General features: G+C 36.4%; 1 protein-coding gene across 1 annotated transcript; it reads right to left on the bottom strand.

Annotated features, from left to right (window-relative positions):
* Positions 1–4308: 4308 nt before the first annotated feature.
* On the bottom strand, positions 4309–9098 carry LOC130740254 (microtubule-associated protein RP/EB family member 1B-like). Its single transcript, XM_057592821.1, has 8 exons — positions 8666–9098; positions 7941–8009; positions 7765–7851; positions 6388–6494; positions 5802–5941; positions 5603–5679; positions 5130–5243; positions 4309–4681 (listed from the first exon to the last, which is right to left on the bottom strand). Exons 1-8 carry the CDS (start codon positions 8771–8773, stop codon positions 4532–4534), a joined length of 852 nt encoding a protein of 283 aa, XP_057448804.1. The 5' UTR covers positions 8774–9098; the 3' UTR covers positions 4309–4531.
* Between the last annotated feature and the right edge of the window lie 15944 nt (positions 9099–25042).

The following is a 25042-nucleotide window of genomic DNA, read 5'->3' as shown; positions in this document are numbered from 1 at the left end:
TTTGCCTAATAGGCCAGCATATAGAAGCAACCCACAAGAAACCACTGAAATTCAAAGACAAGTGGAAGAACTCTTGAACAAAGGGTGGGTAAGAAATAGCATGAGTTCTTGTGCTGTACCGGTGATTTTGGTACCAAAGAAAGATGGGACTTGGAGAATGTGCTCTGATTGTAGAGCCTTGAATAACATCACCATTAAGTATAGGCACCCTATTCCTAGACTTGATGATTTGCTTGATGAATTGCATGGAGCATGTTATTTTTCTAAAATTGATTTGAAAAGTGGTTACAATCAGATAAGGATTAAAGAAGGGGATGAATGGAAAACTGCTTTCAAAACTAAATATGGTTTGTATGAATGGTTGGTTATGCCTTTTGGTTTAACTAATGCACCTAGTACTTTTATGAGACTAATGAACCATGTTTTGAGGGAATTCATTGGGAAATTTGTGGTTGTGTACTTTGATGATATTTTGGTCTATAGCACTACTCTTGAGCTGCATGTTGAGCACTTAAGATCCGTCTTGAGTATGCTTAGAAAGGAACAATTGTTTGCCAATCTTGAGAAATGCACTTTTTGCACTGACCATGTTGTGTTTCTTGGTTTTGTTGTGAGTTCGGAAGGAGTGCAGGTTGATGAGGAAAAGATCAAAGCCATTCAAGAGTGGCCCACTCCTAAATCCGTGGGTGATGTAAGAAGTTTTCATGGCTTGGCCAGTTTCTACAGGAGGTTTGTAAAGGACTTTAGTACCTTGGCAGCACCCCTAAATGAAGTGGTGAAAAAGAATGTGGGTTTTCATTGGGGAAAGAATCAAGAAGAGGCCTTTGCTGCCCTAAAGCATAAGCTTACCCATGCACCTATACTTGCTTTACCTAACTTTGCTAAATCTTTTGAACTTGAATGTGATGCTTCAAATGTAGGTATTGGTGCTGTGTTGCTTCAAGAAGGCCACCCAATTGCTTATTTTAGTGAAAAGTTAAGCGGAGCTGCCCTTAACTATTCTACTTATGATAAGGAATTGTATGCTTTGGTGAGAGCTTTGAAGACTTGGCAGCATTATCTTTTGCCCAAGGAATTCGTGATTCATAGTGATCATGAGTCGCTGAAATACTTGAAGGGGCAAGGTAAGTTGAACAAAAGGCATGCCAAATGGGTTGAATTTTTGGAACAATTTCCCTATGTCATAAAACACAAAAAAGGGAAAAGTAACATTGTGGCTGATGCTTTATCCAGGAGACACGTGTTGCTTTCCATGTTAGAGACTAAATTGCTAGGACTTGAACATGTGAAAGAAATGTATGAAAAAGATGATAACTTTGCTGAAATTTTTGTGGCTTGTGAGAAAGTTTCTCAAAATGGATTCTATAGGCACAATGGATTTTTATTTAAGGAAAACAGGTTGTGTGTGCCTAAAAGTTCCATTAGAGAACTGCTTGTTAAAGAATCCCATGCTGGGGGATTAATGGGTCATTTTGGAGTCCAAAAGACTCTAGAAACTTTACAGGAACATTTCTATTGGCCCAAAATGAAACATGATGTGATCAAGTTTTGTGAACATTGCATTGTTTGCAAGAAGGCTAAGTCTAAGGTGATGCCACATGGTTTGTATACTTCTTTGCCAATCCCTGAATACCCTTGGGTTGACTTGTCTATGGACTTTGTTTTAGGCCTCCCTAGAACAAAGAATGGTAAGGATTCCATTTTTGTGGTTGTTGATAGGTTTTCAAAAATGGCTCACTTTATTCCTTGCAGGAAAGCTGATGATGCTTGTCACGTTGCTGATTTGTTCTTTAAAGAAGTTGTAAGACTTCATGGGATGCCTAGAAGCATAGTTAGTGATAGGGACACCAAGTTCCTAAGTCACTTCTGGAGGACTTTATGGGGGAAGTTAGGCACCAAACTTTTGTTCTCTACCACTTGCCACCCACAAACTGATGGGCAAACTGAGGTGGTTAATAGGACCCTAGGCACCTTGCTTAGGACTGTCCTTAAGGCCAATTTAAAGGCTTGGGAGGCGTGTTTGCCTCATGTTGAATTTGCTTACAATAGGGCTGTCCATAGCACTACCAATTGCTCTCCATTTGAAGTAGTGTATGGATTTAACCCTTTGACTCCTCTTGATTTGTTGCCTATGCCTAACATTTCTGTTTTCAAGCACAAGGAAGGACAGGGCAAAGCTGAATATGTCAAGAAGATGCATGAGCGTGTGAAGGCTCAAATTGAGAGAAAGAATGAGAGTTATGCTAGGCAAGCTAACAAGGGAAGAAAGGAGGTGGTGTTCCAACCCGGAGATTGGGTTTGGGTGCACATGAGGAAGGAAAGGTTTCCAGAACAAAGGAAATCCAAACTCCAACCTAGAGGGGATGGACCTTTTCAAGTGCTTGAGAGAATCAATCACAATGCCTACAAAATAGAGCTTCCAGGTGAGTATAACATCAGCTCAACCTTTAATGTCTCTGATTTATCTCTCTTTGATGCAGATGGCGGAGAATTTGATTTGAGGTCAAATCCTTTTCAAGAGGGAGGGAATGATGAGGACAAGGACAAGGACAAGGGTCATGGAGCACTAAAAGGACTTGGAGGACCAATGACAAGGGCTAGAGCTAAAAAGGCCAAAGAGACTCTTCAGCAAGTAGTGGCAACCATTCTTGAAGACAAAGTGGTAGAAGAGATGGAACCAAAAATCATGATGATCATTCAGGCCCAAGAAGAAGAGCCAGCCCACGCATAGGGGCTGCCATGTGATGTTTTGTTTTATTTTATTTCAATAAAAATGCAAAGGACCAATTGAATAAGTTGGATCCAAATGCATTATGTTGCTGAATTTTATTTTAGTGTGTTTAATCCACTTCAAGTGGTATGTGATTGCATGTGGCGCATGAAGGGCTTAAAAGGAGGGATCCATTCCTTTCTTAAAACTCTTTGAATGTGTTTGAATTTCAATAAGTTCTGAATGGAGGAGTTACATCAGCAAAGTCAAAGGATTGAAGAGCTTTCAAAGCCAAGAATGGAGTTACAAAGAAAGGGAAATTAAGTTCATAAAGAGCATTGAATGCTATATTCTCTGGTCAGAATAACAATCAAGAAAGGGAGTTACATGAAGCAATCAGCCACCAAATACACGTTCAGGGCTGAAGCAAATCACTATCTTCCTCTTTTAATTTGTAACTCCTAGCCTAGGATTCTTCTAGAGAAATTACACCTCATCATTTTTTGTAACAAGGCTGAATTTCCTTCTTCTTTATAAGGACCACTCCTTCAATGTAATAGACAGATTATGAATGAATTAGTATTTTCTTTTCTGAGTGATTCAGATTTGTGAGAGTGATTCTCATAGTTCTTGAGTGATTCAAGAATTAGGCTTATCAAGGGTTTGTCACCACCTTTGTGTGAAGTCTTCATCTTCCATTTCACTAAAACTTCCCCTCTTTTCTGTCCATTTCCCTTCCATCACGAAATTCTTCTTCTTCTTTCTCACATTTCAGAGTTCTCATCATCCAAGATCAATCCTAGACGATCCATTGCAGCCCTTGCATCAACTTGGGGCGTATCATGTTTCCTTTTACAATTAATTCTGCCTTCATCATCAATCATGTGGTGAATATGCAAATCCTAACTTGAGTGGTGACATAATTAAATACGAGATTTCACAACTGAATTTCATTCTGGATCATTTTTCTCATAAATGGATCCAGACATAAATCATTTCACATTCAAACTCTCTTTTATCATAATTTTACCGAAATTCCAAACACACACTTAGAAGGTAGACACTACAAAGTCATAAGCAAGAGTTGCACAATTTAAACTTACAACTTCAACCTAAACTCTCATGAAAAGTTATAACTTCGAATGTGGCCAATGAAAAATAATTGAGCCATTTCAAATCAGAAAATTTCCAATCACCAAGTACTCAGCTGGGGAAGTCATTTCAAACAGAGTTTAGCCTCCAATTCTAAAGAAATACTCCCTCCGTCCCTAATTATAAGCTAAAGTTGAGACTTTTGTTTTGTCACTAAATATAAGCTAAAGTTGTAAAAGCTAATATTTCTTTCCATATTTATCCTTGCATTTATTGTTAATGGAGCACTATTAGTAGTATAATGATTAAAAAGTGCTATCTTAAATAGGGGTAGACATGGAAAGTTATACCTTTTTTTTGAAAACCAATGCATTAATTAAGACTTTCTTAATAAGCGTGATTTTTACAACTTTAGCTTATAATTAGGGACGGAGGGAGTACATAGGCTATTATACCAAATCCATTTCCAACGCAATGTTGATTACGCAAGTTTCTTGTTGAAAACATGAAAAAGGAAGATGAGATGAGCTTTATTCATGGAAAGATCAGCTAGAATATCATCTGATTATCCATCCACGCTTTTACAAGAACAAAACAAAAAGCATCATAATAGCTACAACTATGTGATTAAATTACATGGCACTTTTTATGGCCATTGCATGGGGAGGATTACCAGTATCATCATCACAGATTGCACTGAGCTTGTTCGACAAGGAGTTTTCAGAGTGATCAAGCTTCAGTTTCAGTTTCTGGTTCTGGTTCGGGTTCTGGTTCTTCTTCAACAGCATGCAAAGTTTGATTAAGGTACTCCTGAGCTTCCTCTAATGGTGATTCAGATGCATCAGCGGCATACAAAATCTTTTTAACTGCTACAGACATCTGCATACATACATAAAAATTATTTGGTTTGTATAATTCATTTCAAATGAGTGCTAAATTTACTTTCTAACAAGCCTGATGTTCAAGTACCATTTTTTTATTTGACTGGAGAATAAATTCAGAACTGAACAAAGACCATGCCTTATCCTACCCAGTTAACCAAACCATGATTGATACAAAACAGCTTCTACAAGAATAAATGCCATTGCCAAAACCAGATATTTTAATGGTTCTTTCCCCCATTACTAGTCAACTAAAGTCAAAGGTATCAAGATATTTAGATAAAAGAATTTTTTTGACTAAATCATGAGTAAAATGACACATTTGCTGAAGCAAATAGAAGTTAGACAAGATGTCAGGCACGATGAAAAGGAAAAGGAAAAGTCCTCCAATCTACTGTGAATAAACTAAGCTAAACAAAAATACAAGCCTTCGTGAGAATTCTTACAGGTTCATTCTCCAGTTCTGTAGTTTGACAAAGAATTTCTATATCCCTTAGTTTTGAAAAGTAAAAGTCTCGTTCTTTTTCCAAGAGATCCACTGAGAGTTTGAGATCAGTAACCTGAAAAAAAGAAGAAGAATAAAGTGAACAATGAGTGAACAAACTAAAGGTACATAATGTTTCCATTAAATTAACAACTTTTCAATGCAGATACCTATATAAAAAGTAAAGGTGATTGAGCCCGTCAAACAAAGGCATTATATATGCCATCAGGCACAAGCATCAGGAAAATCATCAATGTCTACATAGTACAAACATGTAGCAATTTCATGCTATAGTATATTTTAAGCCCTAGGGCTTCTTTGGCTAGGTAATATGTACCCAGTAATGCTTCAATGCTTGAAGGAGGTTTAACTTGTATGTCATTTTTATTTCTATAATTGTCGCAGACACAGCAAACATAATTTTGATAGTCATACCTGCTTGGACAAAGCCTGAATCTCCGCCAATGAGCTAGCCGCACCTGCTCCTCCACTTGATCTTGATTGTTTGGGTCCTTCACCACATAAACCCAAAACCGAAAACAGTAAAGCAACGGGGAAAAAGGTAGAGTAACATAGAGAAACCATTAGGAAAAAATGTAAAAGAATTCAGGATCAAAGACAACAAGAGGCTAACCACAGGTTTTATTTGGACTGAGTGTATGGCCTGAACCAGAATTATTCATAGTATTTACCGGCAGCGACTTTGCACTTTTTAAACTCCTATTATTTCGGTCCTTTCCACCCTTACACCTACGCTCCACAGGATTATAGTTCCTTCAAAAAAGAAAGAGTTGGTAAAATGTATGACATGAACTAATCCCAAAAGTTTAAGTTGTAATGTGAAGAAGACACATGATTTTATATCATATTAAAAATGTCCCCTCATCCAAGATCCATTCGAGCTCAAAGCATGGACAAGACATAAACCGACCTATCTCGTATTGAATTTAACTTTTTAGTAGAGGAATGAGGACAAGGGTCTAATTCTATATCATTGGGTCATAAAGCATATGATACCATATCATAGACCAATTATCTCAAATGTTGAAGTTATTAAGTGAAGACATGTGAATAGTTTTAAATTATATTTTTAACATATGCAATACACTATGAGAACATATATGTATGGCATAATGTTGTATGTTTGAATATTAGTAAAGATGTGCACAAGACAGCTAAGCATGTTTAAAAGATCAGAAGCGAAAGTGAAAATAGCATACTCGTTCATAATGCCACCATTGACAGAATCACAGTAACGCTTCATCCACTGTAGGAACTCTAAGTTATCCAATGGCCGACCTTTAACAAGCCTGCTAACTTCAATATGCTGCCACATGGTAGTCAAGTTAGCCCAATGCAAGAATCAACTATTGATTGTGCCAAATCTAAGCTACAATCTGAAAGTACGTTCACTATAAAACACATGCAGCCAATGAAAGAAAGATATGAAACTGGGAGAGGAAGGGGAAGGCAGAGAGGAAGCCAGGATGGAAATATAAATACTCTCAGTTATATGGAAATGAAGCTTAACCAACAATTTCAAAAGTTCAAGTTGATATACATGCAGTTTTATATCATATCGTTAACATGCGCTCTCATGCAAGAATTATTTGAGCTCGAAGCATGGACAATGTACGGGCTTACCCTGCTTGTTTAGAAATTCAACTTATTATTAGAAGAATGCGGGTAACAAAACTCTAAACCACTTATTCTCACGAACCAATCCAAAACCTTAAGCTATTAGCAAGGTGGTCAAAATCGAGATCTAGATCTAAATTGGAGAAGGGTAGTAAATTGTAAATTGTGAATCGCTAAATCGGAGCATAAATCGTAAGATTTAGTAGATTTTGCTATTTATATTTATTTAATGCATATAAATTCTTATATGCATTTAAAATAGCATAAATAACAAATAGGAATGTCATACATACATCATAAAGTGTCGTAAAACATAATTCATAGGAATGTCATACATGAGTCAGAAAGTATTAATCCAAACACCATAAAACTAAAAAAGCATAAAACTTAAACATCAGGTTCTCATCAAAGCATAAAACTTAAACATCCAACTTAAGCTAGGAAATTTGCCAAGTTAAAATCATCAGGTTCCTCTAAAGACCCTTCCCTATTGGAACCAAGCTAAAGCGGAAAATCTTTCAAAATCGCAATTCAGGTGCGATTCTGCGATTTAGGGACAATTCAGCTACGATCTAGGTAGATTTGCGATTAGATGTCGCTCAAATCGCCCAAGGGTCCAGAATTGCCAAAGCTTACAATTTAGTGCATTGAAGCGTGATTTTGACTACCTTGGCTATTAGATTAGGACTCATAAATGATTTTTATTATATCTCTAACAAAATGGAAGAACCTAACTATCAAACTTAACCTTCATTGAAATGGTAATATGTTATCCGGTAAATCATTCCATTGAAAATTTAAAACTACAAAGAAGTAATGTTGACTTCAATACTATAATAATAAGTTATAATGAGCCATCCTGTCGTCATTTCTTTCTTTCATATTTACTACAACAAAGCTCTCAAGTTTCTTCCAAACATTCTTCTTACTATTACAATTGCGAGAGAAGAAACCCATACCTTCTCAATTTTCAGTTTGTTGAACACTTCCTGCAGAACTTTGTAATTTTGGATCATATCATACTCTGACTTTGCATCGAAATTCACCTAGAATGAAACCCCAAATTAAAAAAATTCCATGGAAATGAGTTACCATAAGAGCATAAAAGAAACTAAAACCAAAGTCATGCTGTCACCTTGTGCATTGGAACAACCCCTGGAAATGTCATGTCCATCATCTGGCATTGTACGGCACCAGATGCCGCCTAACCAAGAGCAAGGCATAGCTCCATTAGAACCCAAAAGTAGTTTTTATCATAGATAATAGGTTCAATTAACACGCTATTAACACGAAATAGTTCCGAAATGGGATAATCAACACCCTTAACTGTCCACATTGTTTTGAAACCTGTACCAAGTGGTGCATACTCTATAACTAGTAAGTAGTAACTTGAGGGGAAAAGGGTGTAAATTTTTATCATTAGGTGAAAAGGGTCAGGGACCTCAGGGTCAGGGTATCATAAATTAACCATCTAAATTACAGAAACCCTGAAACAGTATCATTGTGGTTTCTTCAAAAACCTAATCAAACAATTGCTAGGGTGAGACAGATCACAATCAATTAACATTTCAAAGGTTTGCTTATTCCACCATTTTCAATGAAACCATAACTACCATCTTCCCAGTTTCTCATTCTTCTAACGCACAAGGAGATAACAACAGTCTTCCCAAACACGTTGAAAATTGAACAAGCCAAAAAGGGTCCCCAAAAAAATGCAAAACATAACACCCCACAAGGTAAAAACCAACGGCATTAGAGAAACAAGAAGGAAAACAGAAACCCAATTTCTCAAAAATGAAAAAAAAAGTTTTTTTTTGTTGAATGAATGTTGTGAAACGCAAGAAGCAATTTTGATGTTACCTCCTCAATGCGAGAGAGGTTAAGGTGAAGGCGATTGTTGATCCAACTAAGAATCTCATTCCTGCCGACAAAGTACGCACCATCCATCACGCCAATACTGGACGCCATTGAAGAACCAGAACAATGAACAAGAGAACAAGAACCCCCACCACCAAAGAGAACAAGCAAGTTTTTGAATTGGAAAAAAAGAAAAAACAATAATGGGGTGAAGATTCTGGGGCGAAATCTGAGGAAGTTTAAAAGAGAGTTTTGATTTTTATTTTGGGAAAAAAAGGGAAACAGAAAGGGAAATTGAATGGACGGTGAAAATGGATTGATTGATTGATTTTGATAGAGAGGAAACGGAAACAGAAACAGAAACCGAAACTGAATCCGAAAGAGGAGAGGAGAGGACACCAACGTTGTAACAATGGGGCATGGGGATTCTCGCGAATTCAATTCCTTTTCCGACACATATATAATGCTTGCTGCTACTGTCACTTGAGGTGGGAAACTTCTGTTTTTTTTTTTAAAAATTGTTTATCTATTTTATTAATATCAACTATTTTGTTTTGGTACAAATTAATATCTTTTGGTATCCATGGGTGGTTGGTTCACGTAATACATGTTTGATTTCCCTTAAACAAAGTCTTGGGTTCGAGTCTTATTGATGAAAAAAAATTCCGTCGGGAGAGTTAGCCCCAATGACGTTGATGTTCCCGGCTAGAACATGATTGTTTCCGAAAGAGACACTTGTCTCAAACCAAAAAAAAAATTAATATCTTTTGGTGTTGCTGATTTTTCCACATAAGGTAATTATGTTCGTGTTGGGAGCCACATTATGATAGGGTTAGCTTTCTTAGCAAAGTTCCTTTTATTCACAATACTCGAACTCAAGATATTATTCAAGAAGAATAAAAGCATAAATTACTTTTTTTTTTAATTTCTCAAGGTAACTTAGCCGTTATTGTAGTCATGAGACTAGTCTCATAAGACTATAAGATCGCATTAAGTGAGTAAGTCTCTCCCAACAAATGTTTCTCCATACGCACCCCTCAGGAATCGAACCTTGTACTAGATTTTTAAAGAGTTACATATTGTTGGTAAGCATGTACTCCCTCTGTTCCTTATTAACTGTTCACTTTGAAGAAAAAATTTGTTCTTATATATCTGTCCACTTAGAGTTTCAAGAGAGCATTAATTGATGTTTTTCCAAGAAATACCCTTACAGAAACAATAAATGAAGAAAGATAAAATACATTTTAAAGGGTGATATAGGAAAATAAATAATACTTTTATGAAAATCAACATAATTAATTGTTTTCCTTAATTTGTGTGAATCTTCCTTTTCTGGACAGATAAATAGAAACGGAGGAAGTATTATTTAAACCAACCATCTATGACTAAATTAATATCAATTATTTTACTGCTATTAATTAATTAAATGGGCATGTCCTTTTGGTAACGCCACGCTGAGGGGTATATTTGGTGCCAATTGGAACGACAACGTGCTGTAATACTTAGTCCAATTTGGAGAGAGTCTATTCCAACGCCCGTTTTGTGTTTGGTAACTTTTCAAGGTTGGACAAGTCAATTATGCAGTGGTTTAGAAGTAATTTTAAGAGTAGTGAAAAGTTTTCATGGTGAATTGATGGTGTGTTTAGATCAACTTCTCTTTTAATAGAAGTAATTATGGTGAATTGTTTAGCTTGGCTTCCTTTCATTGTAGGCTGCCTTCGAATTCGTGTAGATTTAAATGTCGATTGACGTCTTCTCATAGATGTGGGCGTTGCTCTTACGTGGAAGAAAGTGTACTCCATTTCTTACAAGATTGTCCTCACCCGAAGCAAGTTTGACTTACGGCCAACATCCCTCTTCCGATTAATTTCTTCTCATATAGTTTGGAGGATTGGTTGTTGCGCATGCTGAGTTCATATCAGGGCGAGTCTCTTCACTTATGCTTGGTGGTTATGGTGTTAGCGCAATAATGCAATTTTTGAGCCATTTCCTTTGCATATCAACTTTGTTACTCGCAGCATCAAAAAGTCTATATAGGGTATGAGTTTCCTACCTTCTAGCCCAGAGGTTCTTCCTCGGACATGTATCTCAGTATGTGTACCCAAATGGTCTCCTTCCCTAACCTCGTGAGTGAAACTCTAACACGAATGAGGTTGCAATCCCTCCACGAATCTTAATTCTAGTGGTGATCATAGACTTTTTTGGGGCTTGATTATTTGGCTTTTCTTCCAAAAGAAGGGAGCAGCGATGCTTACCTTTTCGAGGTTTAAGTTCTAGTTAGGAGATGAGTTTTATGAAGGTCCTGTGTGCATCAGATAATTTGCAGCTTATTTCCATTCTCCAAAATTCTCATGCAATGACTTTTTGGATTTATGTCTCGGGGTAAGATTTATGCAACTTCTTCACCTCCCTTGGGACTTGGGAAGTTTCACTTTACCATGTCCCTAGGGGATGCAATGTTGTTGTTGATGGTCTAGTAAAACGTGCTTCTAACCAGAGCTCTAATGTTTTTGTTTGGTTGGAGGGGAGGGAAAAGGGAAAGAAAAGAAAATACGGAAATCAAGGAGTGAATTCTGTGTTTTCTTTCCTTTTCCTTTTCCCTTCCTCCAACCAAACAAAGCCTAATACTCAAACTTTAAATCTTCATCCTTCTATTGTTCAGGACTTGTTGGATCAAGATAAGACCATTGGACAAGAGTGTTGTTTATTTTTTGCAAAGTAATAAAAAAGTGCATTAATTTTTGTTCTCTATTTTCCATATGTTTGTTTTTTCATTAAAAGTTTAAATTTACTCAAACTAAATCTCAACCTACCAATAGATATACTTTTTCCTTCAAAAATTTTGGAGAACTTCATGTACATGTTACAAGATAACTTTAAGGAAAAATAATAATTCTAATGGAATGAATGTGAAAGGAACTTCTAACTTCTGTTGAATTTAATGTGATCTTTAAGTTAATCTCAATTTAAATTCAAATATAAATGCATGTTTATTTTTAAGACTCTATTCTTGCGTATTAAAAAACATGAAATGTAAATAAAAAAAACTATTCTCCACCATTCTGTTTAGTTAGACCAGGACACAATCTAAAAATAGACATATTTTATTATACAGATTACTAATAATGATAAGTCTAGTGGTAAACAACTTAGACCTTTATAGAATTGAGAAAAAAGTTTGAACACGGGGAAAATTATATGTTTGGAGAGACAATTACATTTCTCCGTGTTGGAGACATTCGGATTAAACACAAAATGACTATTTTAGAATACAAGTTAAAATAAAAATTTTAACTATTCTTCAAAAAGTTCGTAATCGAACATAAAAGAATCTTTTAAACTTAATTATACTATAGACTAAATTAAAAAATTAATGTCTACTTTTTTTACAATTAGTATAATACTATAATAATATATAAAGCCCTATTTGGGGAAAATGTGGGGTTGAGGAAGAGGAAGTGGGATCCTTCTATTCTAGGTGTTGTCTTTTTCCGCGGGTAGTAAAGGAGTGACGGGCACTCACCAATACAAACCTTAATTGGATTAATGTTTAACTTAAGCAGCAACAAGAAGTACTAATAATAAAATTAGTTGTTTAATCAAATGACATTCTGAATTTCTATTACTATTCACAGCTAAAAAGTAAACATATTTTTCTCACAAAAGGGAGCCAGTTAAAAGAACTAATAACATAATCCAATGTGTTTCCGTGTTAATTTAGCAAAGAGGACAAAGTTAAAATAAGGTTATTAACTTAATTGGTTAGTACATTTCTTTCTTCTAATCGATGATTCATTAACACTAACCTAACCACCCCCTCCCCAAAAGAAGTTGCCAAAATTCAAGTACCAAATTTCATCAGTGTAGAGATCTGGTTAAGATTGTGATTTGTTACTAATTATTGGGTTGCTTAATCCAAAATAGTAGCACGGTATTCATTGCAATCTAGAGTTCAAAATCAACTGAGTTCAAAAAAAAAAAAAAGAGGTCAAAATCAACTTTTATTCAAGAAATTTTTGCGTGAATGTGATTTGTGTCACCTTACCTAATTTTACAAAACGTACCCAATAGCATCATAGAGATAAGACAAGTTTTAAATTTCAGGCGTGAAGCAAAATACGGTGCTACCTTCAGATTTACATCCAAGCAAAAAAAGTAAAAATATGCTTTTAGTTATTCCAATACTGCAATTAGATGGGATTAGCACCCCTTGTGCTAAATTTGAATACAATTCTTTGGTTTATCAAAAAAAAAAACAATTAGATGGAAAGACACGTCATGCCAATTATTAATAATATGTATTTTATTTTGAAAAAAAAATATGTTTATAGTACATATTTAAATATTTTTATTTTAAATTTTAGTTTAATTATTTGTGTCCCGAATGATAGCTCAAGAGGTAGGAACATAAGGGTTGAGTGAGATGAAGGGTGAAGAGTCTATGGTTCGAACCCTGAGGAGGACTAAAAGAGCCTACCATGAACCACGCTTTGTTTATTTTTCTTTTTTTAGTTGTGCAAGCTCCGGCTACTGCTGGGGAGAGGGAAAGTTACGGAGCTACGCACTGGCGGATAGAGACCAATAAGGACACCTAAAGATGAAGCAGGTTTTACTAACATTACTAACAACAAACATTTGCATATAAAAAAAGTTTAATTATCAATAAATAAAAATGTTTAAAGTTCTAAATATAAATTTATTAACTAGTATATCTTTCACAATTATACCCCTAATTTGACTAATTGGAGTATTCGGGCGCAAAATGAAGTTGAACCCCATAGATCCAAACCCCACCACCAAGCTACTCTTTCTATAGTCTGATATGCATTCTCAGGTTCAAACCTTCAATATTGCAATGGGTGCATATGAATAAACATGTGTTGTCTATGCTATAGTCTGATAAGTGCGAAATTTACTCAATTTCTCATTTTGATTTTAGCACTTATTCATTTAAATTAGAACAATATCTCTCAAATTATCCCTCAATAGTTAGGATAGTAGATATTTAGTTTTTATATAGATACTATAGTCAATATGATTGCGATAAGTATTAAATCCTTTTTTTTTTAACATTAAAATCCTTTGTTTTTGTTTGTAGTAGAAAGATCAAAGGGATCCAAGCAAAGGAATATCATAGCCCAAATTGAAGATTTAGCTTAAGCCAAGAAATTTTGGCTTAAGCTAAAGAAGAGATGAAGAGGAGACACTGGAGTTGGCTAATTTGACGAATGTTGGCTTAAGCCCAAAAATTCATGAGATCGAAGCACAGAAGTGGTGATTGAGATTTTGGCTTAAGCCAAAATAGTTACCTAGCCTTGAAGAAACCTTTTGGCTTAAGCTAGAAGTTGTTGGGCTTAAGCCTAAAAGTTGCAGAATCTTATTATAAAAGTAATGTTCATATTTGTTTTCACAACCAGAGAGAAAAACAGGGAGAACACTTTGGGGAAACGGAGAAAACACGAGGAAAAAAAGAAAAGAAGGAAGATATAGAGTTCTTGCACCCTCCATTGAGCTGGGGACACGCCGACGACACGGATCATCATCTTCTTCTCTATTTCTTCTTGTAAGCTTTCCTTGCTGGGATTGGATGCAATCTTTTAACATCTATGTATTCATCTTGATTTTCATGTATAAATTCATGTTCTATGTGATAATTTCAATGGGTTATCTTGTTCTTAATGCTAGTTTTAGATTGATCAACTAGAAATTGATCTTGGATTTGATAAATTGGTGGGAACTAATTGCTTTAATCTGAAATAGACAATTTCATCTATTGAATCTAAGGTCTAGGAATATGGTTAGTTCAATAGTCAAATAACACCTAAGTTTAAAGCTACTCACTTTCTTAATTATTCAAGGAATTGATGATTAGTTAGTGAGTTGATGATCTTTTTCATGAGGGAACTATGAAGAAGTTAAGACATGGTGTGATGGAATCAAACGTAGAGCATGGTTTATATGTGTGATCATAGAATATTGAGAGGTTAACTGGTGAACTCTGATTCCAATTGGTTTCCCCAACTCGTTCACAATCTGTTTTTATTACCGCTTCTTTTAATTTCACAACATATCGTCAAACAATCAACTCATACCTTTGTTGAATATATTGCTTGAGTAACTTTACTAGAGAACGACATTTGTATTACCAATTCCTTGTGGGTACGAAAAAATGGCGTCGTTGTTTGGGAATTGCGTCAATACAAAAGAATTGCTTTAGTTTGGTTAACTTGAGTAATTGTGAATATTGTGTATAAATTTTGTTTTCAGTTCAATTTTTCTTCTTGTTATTAATCTCTTGTGTTAGCTTGTTTTTTCGTTTTCATTCAATCGGCTAGCCAAATAGAAAAGAGTAGCAAGAAGCTTCTGAGTCACTAACTTCCAATAATGAAACAATCATCCATAAGAGATCAAGTAATGTGGTGTGATATTTGTTTTAACACTAACTGCGGGAGTTATTGTTCTTTTCAGGAAGTACATGTATCACCACTACCATATCAGTCATATTATTTCCTAGAACATGATAGGATTTCTAAGCTTGAGGGTATCTTGGTCCAATTTGTGCATATTTCAATAGTTAACCAAAAGAACATCGAGGCTTCCATCAAGAGCCTAGAAAATCAAGTGGGGCAGCTACCATAATAAATAGTTGAATTCGGTAAGGTTGTTGTAGAAGCAAAATAAATCGAGAAAGATAATGAGGAAGAATAAGTAAAAGAAAAAAAATGAAGAAAGTGATCCACCAATTCACAACTCACCTCCAAGTTCTCCAAAGGTAAAACATGAAGAAGTTGAGGTAAGCTTTGAAGTTTTTGATGATTTTCAGCATTACCAATGCAATGATACGATTTCTATTATTGAACATATAGGTTTTGTATTTGGTGATAGGTTCGACAAAAATATTGCATTGAATACTTCAAAGAACTTTAACTGTGCATTCATTCATATGTATGTATGTAGCTTAAAATGTGAATCAAATGTGTTTTCTTAGCAAAATAAATGTGAGTTGGGGTGGATTGAAAAGAGAAAGAAAAAGAATGAGTTTTGGATAGCTTGGAAAGGTTTTGATAGAACATTTGATGAAAACCATGTCAAAAGGCCAAAGAAGCAGAATGGGTAATACTATAACCCTTGTTTGTGGTCACCATGATAGTGTTTGCATCAAGCTAATGATGTTAAACAAGCATTTCCTAGGAGGCAACCCAGTGTTTAGTTAGATTTTCCAGCTTTCGAGTTATTTTAGTAAGTGATATCATAATTTTGAGAAGTTTCACTTTTTGTTGTGCTTTCATATGCTTCCCATTTTTTGATCACCATATTGAGTATGTTCAAAGGCTTAGAGATCAATGAGTTGATGAAATTACAAAAATAGGGTTGTGACTTGTGTTTTACCTGCAATTTTGATTGAATTTTGATCCTTGTGTTTTCTTGAGAAAAATCTGCAACTGAGAGTTATAACAAGTGTAAAATCTAATTTAGAAGGTATGTGGATGATTGGTTTGCATAAGTTAAGTGTTTTGAAAAAATTGGAGTGTTAGGTTTTGAGTTTCAAGTGAAAAACTAGTCATTTTGGGCTAGTTTCTGTATTAACTTTATAATTTGCATCTCAATCCTTTGAATAAGCTCAATTATGCAATTTGATGTCGATCTTTATGTGATAGAACAATTTCATGTTGAACTTAGTGTATTTTAATGTCATATGGTGTGTCGGTTCTTGAGTTGGTAATTTCCATGATCTTGAAATGTGATTTGGGACAATACTACGCAAAGGTGCATCTTAGGGCTCTCAACAAGTTTCAAATGATGCTTATAACTATTTTTAAGGCCTAACTTGAAAGGAGAGTGAGGAATGTAAGTTTTGAGGTAGTGAGTTGTGTGAAAGTTTCTTGTGAAGTAAACACTGTGTATGAGATGTGAATCTGATGTGAACCATGGTTCTTTTCATGATCTTTGTCTTCTCACAAGCTTCCTATGATATAAGTATGTGATCTAAATGATTTGATGACATTCACAAAGATTGAATCAAAAAATGAGGTGTTGACATGTGAGATTTGAGTATCTATGCTGTTATAATGAATGTCAATTTAAACTTGGTAATTTATGTGATTAACATGTCAATTCAAGTGTTGCAGAGGTCCAAATTGAAGGTTTGAATGCTTCATAAATAGTGAAAAGCAAGGGAAGTAAGAATTACAAATTTTGAACATGTCACTTGTGAAAATTGACAAGTTTCTCTTATTGATTCTGTCAAATGAATGTCAATTTAAACTTGGTAATTTATGTGATTAACATGTCAATTCAAGTGTTGCAGAGGTCCAAATTGAAGGTTTGAATGCTTCATAAATAGTGAAAAGCAAGGGAAGTAAGAATTACAAATTTTGAACATGTCACTTGTGAAAATTGACAAGTTTCTCTTATTGATTCTGTCAAAATTCAGCATATAAGTTTTATGCTTAAGCCTAAAATCTTTTGGCTTAAGCTATTTAAAGAAAAAGAAAAACTGAATGTGCTTGACCATTTGTTGGAAAACTTAGGCTTAAGCCAAATTCTCATGATCCTAAGTTGGAAAAAAAGTTTGTCTTAATGGCTTAAGCACATTTATTCTTTGCTTAAGCTCAATTTTGACACAAAACATAACATGTCTGTTTTCTTTTAATTGTCAAAGGGGCTTAAGCATAATTTTGTTGGGCTTAAGAGTCAAGAGAGTTTAAAATATAAAACACAGTTCACACTTTCACAATCACACACGCTCTTCACTATCATCGCACACGTTGTTCTTAGCGTCGACAGTAGGGTTATACGTCCTTGTCCCATTCCATATTAAAATCCGTCCCTCTTCTCTCATATAATGTATGTTTTTTTTTCTTCTCTTCAAGTGGTTGTAGGTAAGTTTCTTTCCTTCTCCTCTCAATTCAATTTGGGATTTTTGCAATTAGGGGTTCAAAATTTGGGGGTTTTTTTCAATCACTATTGATCGAAATCTAGAGGAAAATGGGGTGCGAATTTATGGTTTTAAATTATTCAACCCACCCCTTTTGTATTGCTGCAATGTTGGTTGAATGATTATGAGGGTTTTTGGAAAATTTGGGTTCTTGGATTTTAATTGGGAATGAAATAGGTATTGTTGATTGAAATTTTAGTAACTCCAATGTCTATATCCTTGTTGAACTCATTGCTTAAGTATTTTTACTAAAGAACGATGTTGTGTTTCCAACTCTTTGAGGACAATAAAAAATGTTTGCTACAAATGAGTCTTGAGAGAATAAGAAGTAGAGTGGTAAAAATTCCTTCATCATAGCCCGGTTCTAGCTCAGTGAGAAGTATTGTGCGAGCATCTCTCTTAATTACCTTAGATTCATCATCAATAGACCATGATTAGTTGTGTGTGACTTTAATGAAGTTCTCTATCCTTCAAAGGTAAGAGGAGAAAATTTCTTACAGGTTAAGGCTCTTTGTTTTGCTGCAGCACTTGAAGCATGTGACTTGTTGGACCTTGAGGCTAAGAGAGGTTTGTTGCTTGGCTTAGGGAAGAGTGTGGGATCATCAAGAATACTATATTTAACCGAAAACCAGGAAACTGTCGGTAAAAAGCGAAATTAACGATAGCTTATTGACAGTTTGTTGCGCCTATGTCGCGAGTATGATTATAGATTGTCTTAGCCGTTAGTAATGTGGTGTTTTGGACGTAAATTTTGGCATGTAAATTTACCAACGAATTTTACTGTCTATAACATGGCTTCAAACAAGGTTTTTTGCGGGAATAGAGAAGATGAAGTTTCCGACGGTTACCATCAGAAATATGAGTATATCTGAATTTTTTGGACAGACTGTTTTGCTGCCAATTTGCAACACCTAAGCTGTTAGTAAAGCTATACGGTAATTTCCCGAGGAATTACCAATGACTTGAAACAATAGGTAATGTGGACGTTTGAAGTCGGCAATAGTCATGTTTATAAATTCAGTAAACGAAATAAGTCATCGGTAAATGTTACCAATGGTCTACATTGTTGGTAGCCTATATAAAGACCAAACCACTGCTCATAACACACCATCACTTGATTATTTTATTCATTTTTAGCTATTGTTTTAAACTCCCATCGTGTGTCGAGGATTTGGGTTTGTATTCTAGTTGTTCTGCACATCTTATTTGTATTTTCTAAAATACTCACGTGGAATAATAGATGGACAAAAAAAATTATCATACACTTAACATCTTGATCCTCAATCATCTTCATCTTAACTAGGGGTGGAAATAGGTCAGGTTAGGCCAGGCTTTGCGCTGCCTAGGCCTGGCCTGCATTATGTTCTTTCGGTCCAAGCCTGGCATGTAGCCTGTTATAGGCCAAATTTTAAGGCTTGGTCTGGCCTTTTACACGGCCTAACCTGGTCTGCAAACCTATTTACAAGCCTATTTCAAATAAAAAACTTATAAGTATACATTGGTAATTTACAAAGTTCTATTGATGAAGGAGGTCACCAGTAACCAAAAGAAATTAATGAAATACTCATTTAGAGAAGAAAGAAAACTAAAAAAACAAGCAAAAGAATTATCATTCCAGAAGCATTTGATAAAAGCCAACGAATATGAGTTTTGAGCACAAAAGCTTTATGGATTTGTTGTTAGCATTTGTAGTTAAGTTAGAAAAGAACCATAGCAAAAGGAACGAAACCAGAACTATAAACACTAAACATATACAAAATATATTATATTTTTACAAGTTTAGCAAAGAGCACTTTTACATATACACAATGCTAATATAATAAAGGGATTGGGTAGAGAAACAACAAAAATAAACTCAAAAAAAGGAGTGGCCCTTGAAAAATTCCAAGGGCTCTGTTGGGTAACACGATCAATAGAAAGGTAACACACAGTACTTCCAACACTAGTGTCAGATCTAGATCAAGATGAACCTAAAGTTCTGCAATTGAACCCCCAAATCCGCACAACCAGATCAAGATGAACACACCTCTATCCTCCGCCACATCGCTGAACCTCCATGATCATATCGCGAAAGCCGCACTTGATCTTCGATCTCTATTTCCTCTCATGATCTCTCACTCACTGAACTAGTGTGTGTAAACGTTGTTTGCAGAAACAAAAGAACAGAAGGGTGAGTTAGGGTTTGTATTAGTTAAGGTGGGTAAGTGTGGTTATTTTTTATTTTTTTTGTGCGAAAGAGTGCGCAGCCCATTAGATTTTTTTTTTTGAACTTAAGGTTTGTATAAACAGGCTGGCCTATCAGGCCAAATGTAACGCCCCGATTTCTCGAGTGTCACACAGTAAACCAAACGTCACCATTTTCGTAAAGAATTTTCGTCGTTCAATTATTAATCTTTAATTAACGACAAATGTTCATTTATTGTGAAACTCTTGAAAACTTTACGTTATAAATTTGCGGAATAAACAAGACATGTATTTCTGAATAAAATGACTTTTTAATTAAAAGATACCACCATAATCAAAGTACATAAATTGAAACCTCAGGCTAGAGCCCTACATCAAAAGTACATCAAAAACCCTGGAAAAAAAACTGATAAATGATAGTTCAGCACTACGAGTCACTCGACCCCCAACAAGACAACATCAATCACTCATCGAGCCAACCACACTGTCTCTGACGCTTCTTCACTGGAGCCTTGGCTTCTGGTGCAGCTCTGTTGCCCTCCATCTCAGCCTCCACTGGTGCAACAACTACAGCAATGGGCAGCGAGGCAACAACATCTGGAAGGGACTCTAGAGGCGGGACTGGAAGGTCGCCAATATGTGTCCACCAGTCTGGTACCTCGAGTGCCCGTGAAGGACCCTCCTCTGCTGCAGCCAACTGTGGAGAGTTCGAGCAGGAACCCTCATCTCCTGGGTGCAGAAAGCGGCATGGTGCAAAGGGCATCTTTACCTTGCCCCATTCCATTCTCTGAGTCTCAATGACGTTCCCGTGCCGGTCGCGTCCCGTGATCGTAGCACTGCCGACATAAAGGCGACGTGTCTGGGCAGAGTCGGTCTGCCAGGCATTGTCCTTGTGCTGATCATGCAAGTTGATCGTCCAAGAGGTCACATCACTCTTGGTCTTCACCATCTGCCCCCCCCCCCCCAGAATAACACATAAACACATAACAGGGCCATATCTCATGTTCTCATATAAACATTCACATATTCATGTAATTCTCATAAATAACAAGATTTAATAAGGAAAAATCTTTAAGTTATATCACAGTTAGTCACCTAAGTTCAGTTAGACTAACGACCTCACCATTCGCACAACCACCTCAACACCATGGCCAAATCACGATCATCCGCAGATGAACAATCACAAGGGGACACACAGTACAACCCAAGTCACATGGGGACACACAGTACAACCCATAAATATCAAGGAGACCGTAGTCAACCTCATCACGTGGGGACACACAATACAACCCATAAACACCCTCGCGTGCAAGTAACCGTTTGTCTCTAACGGTACCATCGTTCTCATGGTCCATAGTCATCACTAGACCTATGTTCCAATTACATCACATTTTACTTGCAAGCGATTAAGTTCTCATTTCTCTTTGTTAGGGCTCTATTAGTTCAACCTAGAGTTTTGTTTTTGAAAATGGAATGAATATTATTATAAATAGTCTGAGTAAAACACTCTAGGCAAGAACCAAGTACAATCTGAACTGATAGAAGTAGAAGCAAACGAAGAGACCTGAGCTATGCTAAAAACCCACCACCAACCCACATAATGACTTAGGCGAAATCCCAGGAAGGAGCCTCAGTAAAACCTTACTTGGAAAAACCCAATGGGATAAAAACCAAGCAAGGAAAAAGAGTACCCCCAAACCTGGAAGAGTCATTCTGCACAAGTACAAATAAGCACTACAAACTTTAAGTCACAAGTGTAACACTAGCTCAAAACAAGGACCTTTACATCACAATTCTATTTAATTTTATAACACAATCCACGGAAATCAGTAGCAACAGCAGGCCCAAGAAGGTTTATGAAAAGTAGCAGCAACAGACATGGGCACCAGCAGCAACAACAATAAGCAAACTACAGCAACAACGACCTTTTTCGCAGCAGTGACAACAACACCAACAACAACAACCATTTTCGCAGCAGTGACAACAACACCAGCAACATCACAATAAAATCAGCAACAACAGCAATTAGTAACAGCACAACAGCAACAGCAAAACAGCAACAGCAACAACAACGTCAGCAAAACAGCAACAATATCTAACGCATCAGCAGCAACAACGAGACAGCAAATACAACAACAACAACAAAAAATGGATTCAACAGCAACACCTACCACTCTAGACATCCTCATCAGATACCAACCAGCGATCCAGTCGACTCCACATGCCATCTTGGCGACTTGAGTACCAAGTAAATTCACCATTATTTAATAGTAAATCCAACAAGCTGCTATCCTGCACAAACTGCTGAAAAATTCTATCGCCCGTAACCAAAGTACCTCCAGATGATCGTTATGAACCCAACAAAACCGCATTAAAAACACCACCTAGAAACACCAGGCCACCATGTCTCAGAACATGTGATTTCAACGCTTCAAAACAAATTCGGCGCTCCTGCAGCGTGTGAGGACCATAAACGTTTCCCACTAGAACGGTATTATCAACAATGGGAATTTTCACATTCAATAAAATTAACCATGTTTCCAAAGCCACTATTTGAACCTGTAATGAATTTTCCCGCCACAGACACATCAATCCTCCTACTAAACCCACAGATTGAACCTGAACATACCTTATTTGCAGACTCTGAGTCCAAGAATCAATTGTACGCTGTCGCTGCTCATTCATATTTGTTTCTTGCAACAACAAAATTTCTGTTTTCAATTGTAAGACTTGTTTCTTCACAACTTCCCTCTTAGTTTATCTGCATAAGTCGCGGACATTCCAAGAGAACCACGGGCCTGACATGTCAATTAAGATGGGGATGGTTTTTGCGAATTTGAGCTTCTAAGCCACGGAGCATCAACGCCTCTGAGCCTCTCGGTCTCAAACCCAACTACTTTCCAAGTAACCAAGTTCTCTAAGCCCTTGTCGTCACTCCATCTTCTCCCTGGACAGGCTCTAAAAAATCAACTGGCAATGGTATTGGCTTATTCTTGCTTCCTTTTGGTCAACCACGCTGTGAACTTTTTTGTGAGGAATTTGTATTTGGCGTTTTTTCCAACCCCATTATTCCAGAAATCGTTGGAAGTTCACAGCCAGGAGAACACGTGATTTGTTGAATCTGTGGTGGCGTCGCAGGCATTGGTTGAGCACGCACAGGGGAAGGGATTGTAATGTGTTGTCTAATTATCTGGTTTGAAGTGGTATGCACAAACACTTCCTGGTATTAACCTAGAGTCTTACCTTTTTCTACAGCGGATAATGCAACTTAAATGACAGTAATAATCGCAGCACCAAAAGGAATTACAGCTGGATGAGCGACCTTTTGGCAATATCAAAATCAGGCATCATTTAAGCTATATCAAGCACATAGTCATATTCTCCTGCATATCAACACTTAAGTCATGGCAACCTCATCAATCAAGCCATCACATAAACTTGTGCATGAATCGGAAGGAAGAAAACTTTCCAACGACCACAAAAGTGGCTTAGCCGAACCCTAAAGGGGTCCAGGGTTTTCTAAAACTCTTCCTTCCTTCCATTTCAACTTCACAAGTCAATGTCCAGCCAACAACAATAAGCATATACTCTCCAAAAATCCAGAACTGATCATGTCACAATTTTCATGTTAAAATCATATGAAATCCTAGTCAAATTTAGCATAAATTCATGGTTTTCATACATAAGATATAGGGTCAATTACCAAGCATCAACATACTGATCTTGTCATCATACAAGCATCACTAATATGGTAAAAATTCCAGTAGAAATCAGAAACAATAAATATATCAAAAAGCTAAATCCACCAAAACCAAAGAATTGGGCACGGCCGAGAGCACCATTGCTCTAGGGTTCTCTCCTTTTTTTTTTTGAAAAACATTTTGGCCATCCTCTAGGCCATTTTACAGCAGCAAGAGATCATGCTATTCAACATCATAATTAGCCCTAAGCATACAATACGACACATAATTTGTTCTAGGCAAAAACATGGCAACATAGTCAAGTTTTGGCAACTATGGCAAACAAGCATGACATCAAGCTTTGATCATGTTTGTGGCTGCACATATCAAACACCCTAAGCATGCTTTCTACCCTCAACCCTCATACAGTATCAATCTAACCAGGTTCTGATCATGGACATGCTATTCAATAAAACCTTCAACATAAAGGAGGATCCTAGACACTACCCACTAGATCCACCCCTTACCTTAGTTGTTGGGTTAGAAAAGATGAAGGAATGGTGATGGAAGAGATGATTGAAAGAGCCTTCTCCTTGATGCACCTTCAGCCTAGACTTGATCTCCTCCCTTCACTCTTGACCTCTCTTGCTTTTCTTCTTCTTCTTCTTCTTCTTCTTCTTCTTTCTTTCTCTCTAGCCGCCACCCTCTCTCACTCTCTTGCTCTTGATTTCTTTTCTTTTCTCTTCTGAATGTGTGTGGGAATTGAGGATGTGAGGTTAGGTTTCTAACTTAGCCTTATTTGGTCTCTCAAAAGCTGCACAATCCTCCCTATTTTGCCCTCCAATTCGCGGCCCAAGCAAGCCCAACTAGGGTTTTGCACACTTCAAAAGTTTGAATGGAGACATAGCATTTATGGCTCTTTATTCCACAATAACCTCTTGTCTAAAAACTGATCAGCCTTGATCATGAGCCATAAACCCTCATTATTTTCCCTTAACTCATGCAAACTAGTCAAACAATCAATCTCCACTCCACCTCCCATCACATACTCGGCCATAACCCTAATTCTTGGCCTCCAAGCAACCCAAACTCACTCATCTTAAAGTCCTTGACCTTATAAATAATTATTTCTTAGCCCTCGAGTATTATCACTTCAATATTGATAATACTATACACTCAAAGCATCAAGGGAAATTCACAATAACATAAGCAAACCACATTCCATCATTTATTCTATAATAAATAATTTTTTTCATCAAAGTAGGGTCTTACACCAAACATGTTTTTTTAATAGCCTTGGCCTAGCTTATTTAACTAAACATGCTTTTTTAAAAGTCTAAGCTCATCTATTTACTAAGGGCCAGACCATGCTTTTAGCAGGCCAGGTCGTAGGCCCCTGATAGGCCGTCAGGCTTATTCCCACCCCACAGTGTTCATCATCTTCACCTTGCTTTTCAAAAACACATAAAAATGTGACCCTCAAACCTAGAAATAATAGACAAATTAAACTCAAATCCAATCCACTGACGTACCTTATTTGTAGGCAAAACTATTAGTGGATCATGAAACCAATAACTG

This window comes from Lotus japonicus, chromosome 1 (genome assembly GCF_012489685.1).
Source record: "Lotus japonicus ecotype B-129 chromosome 1, LjGifu_v1.2".
Taxonomy (NCBI): domain Eukaryota; kingdom Viridiplantae; phylum Streptophyta; class Magnoliopsida; order Fabales; family Fabaceae; genus Lotus; species Lotus japonicus.
The sequence above is the reverse complement of the archived record's forward strand: the minus strand, read 5'-3'. Positions and strand labels throughout refer to the sequence as shown.

What these genes read in the sequence shown, in the direction of transcription:
- LOC130740254 (XM_057592821.1), bottom strand. Translation starts at nt 8,773, where the DNA reads ATGGCGTCCAGTATTGGCGTGATGGATGGTGCGTACTTTGTCGGCAGG. An exon ending in ACAAACTGAAAATTGAGAAG is followed by an intron (nt 6,495 to 7,764) that starts GTATGGGTTTCT and finishes ACCATGTGGCAG; the next exon opens with CATATTGAAGTTAGCAGGCT. An exon ending in TTCAGGCTTTGTCCAAGCAG is followed by an intron (nt 5,244 to 5,602) that starts GTATGACTATCA and finishes TCTTTTTTTCAG; the next exon opens with GTTACTGATCTCAAACTCTC.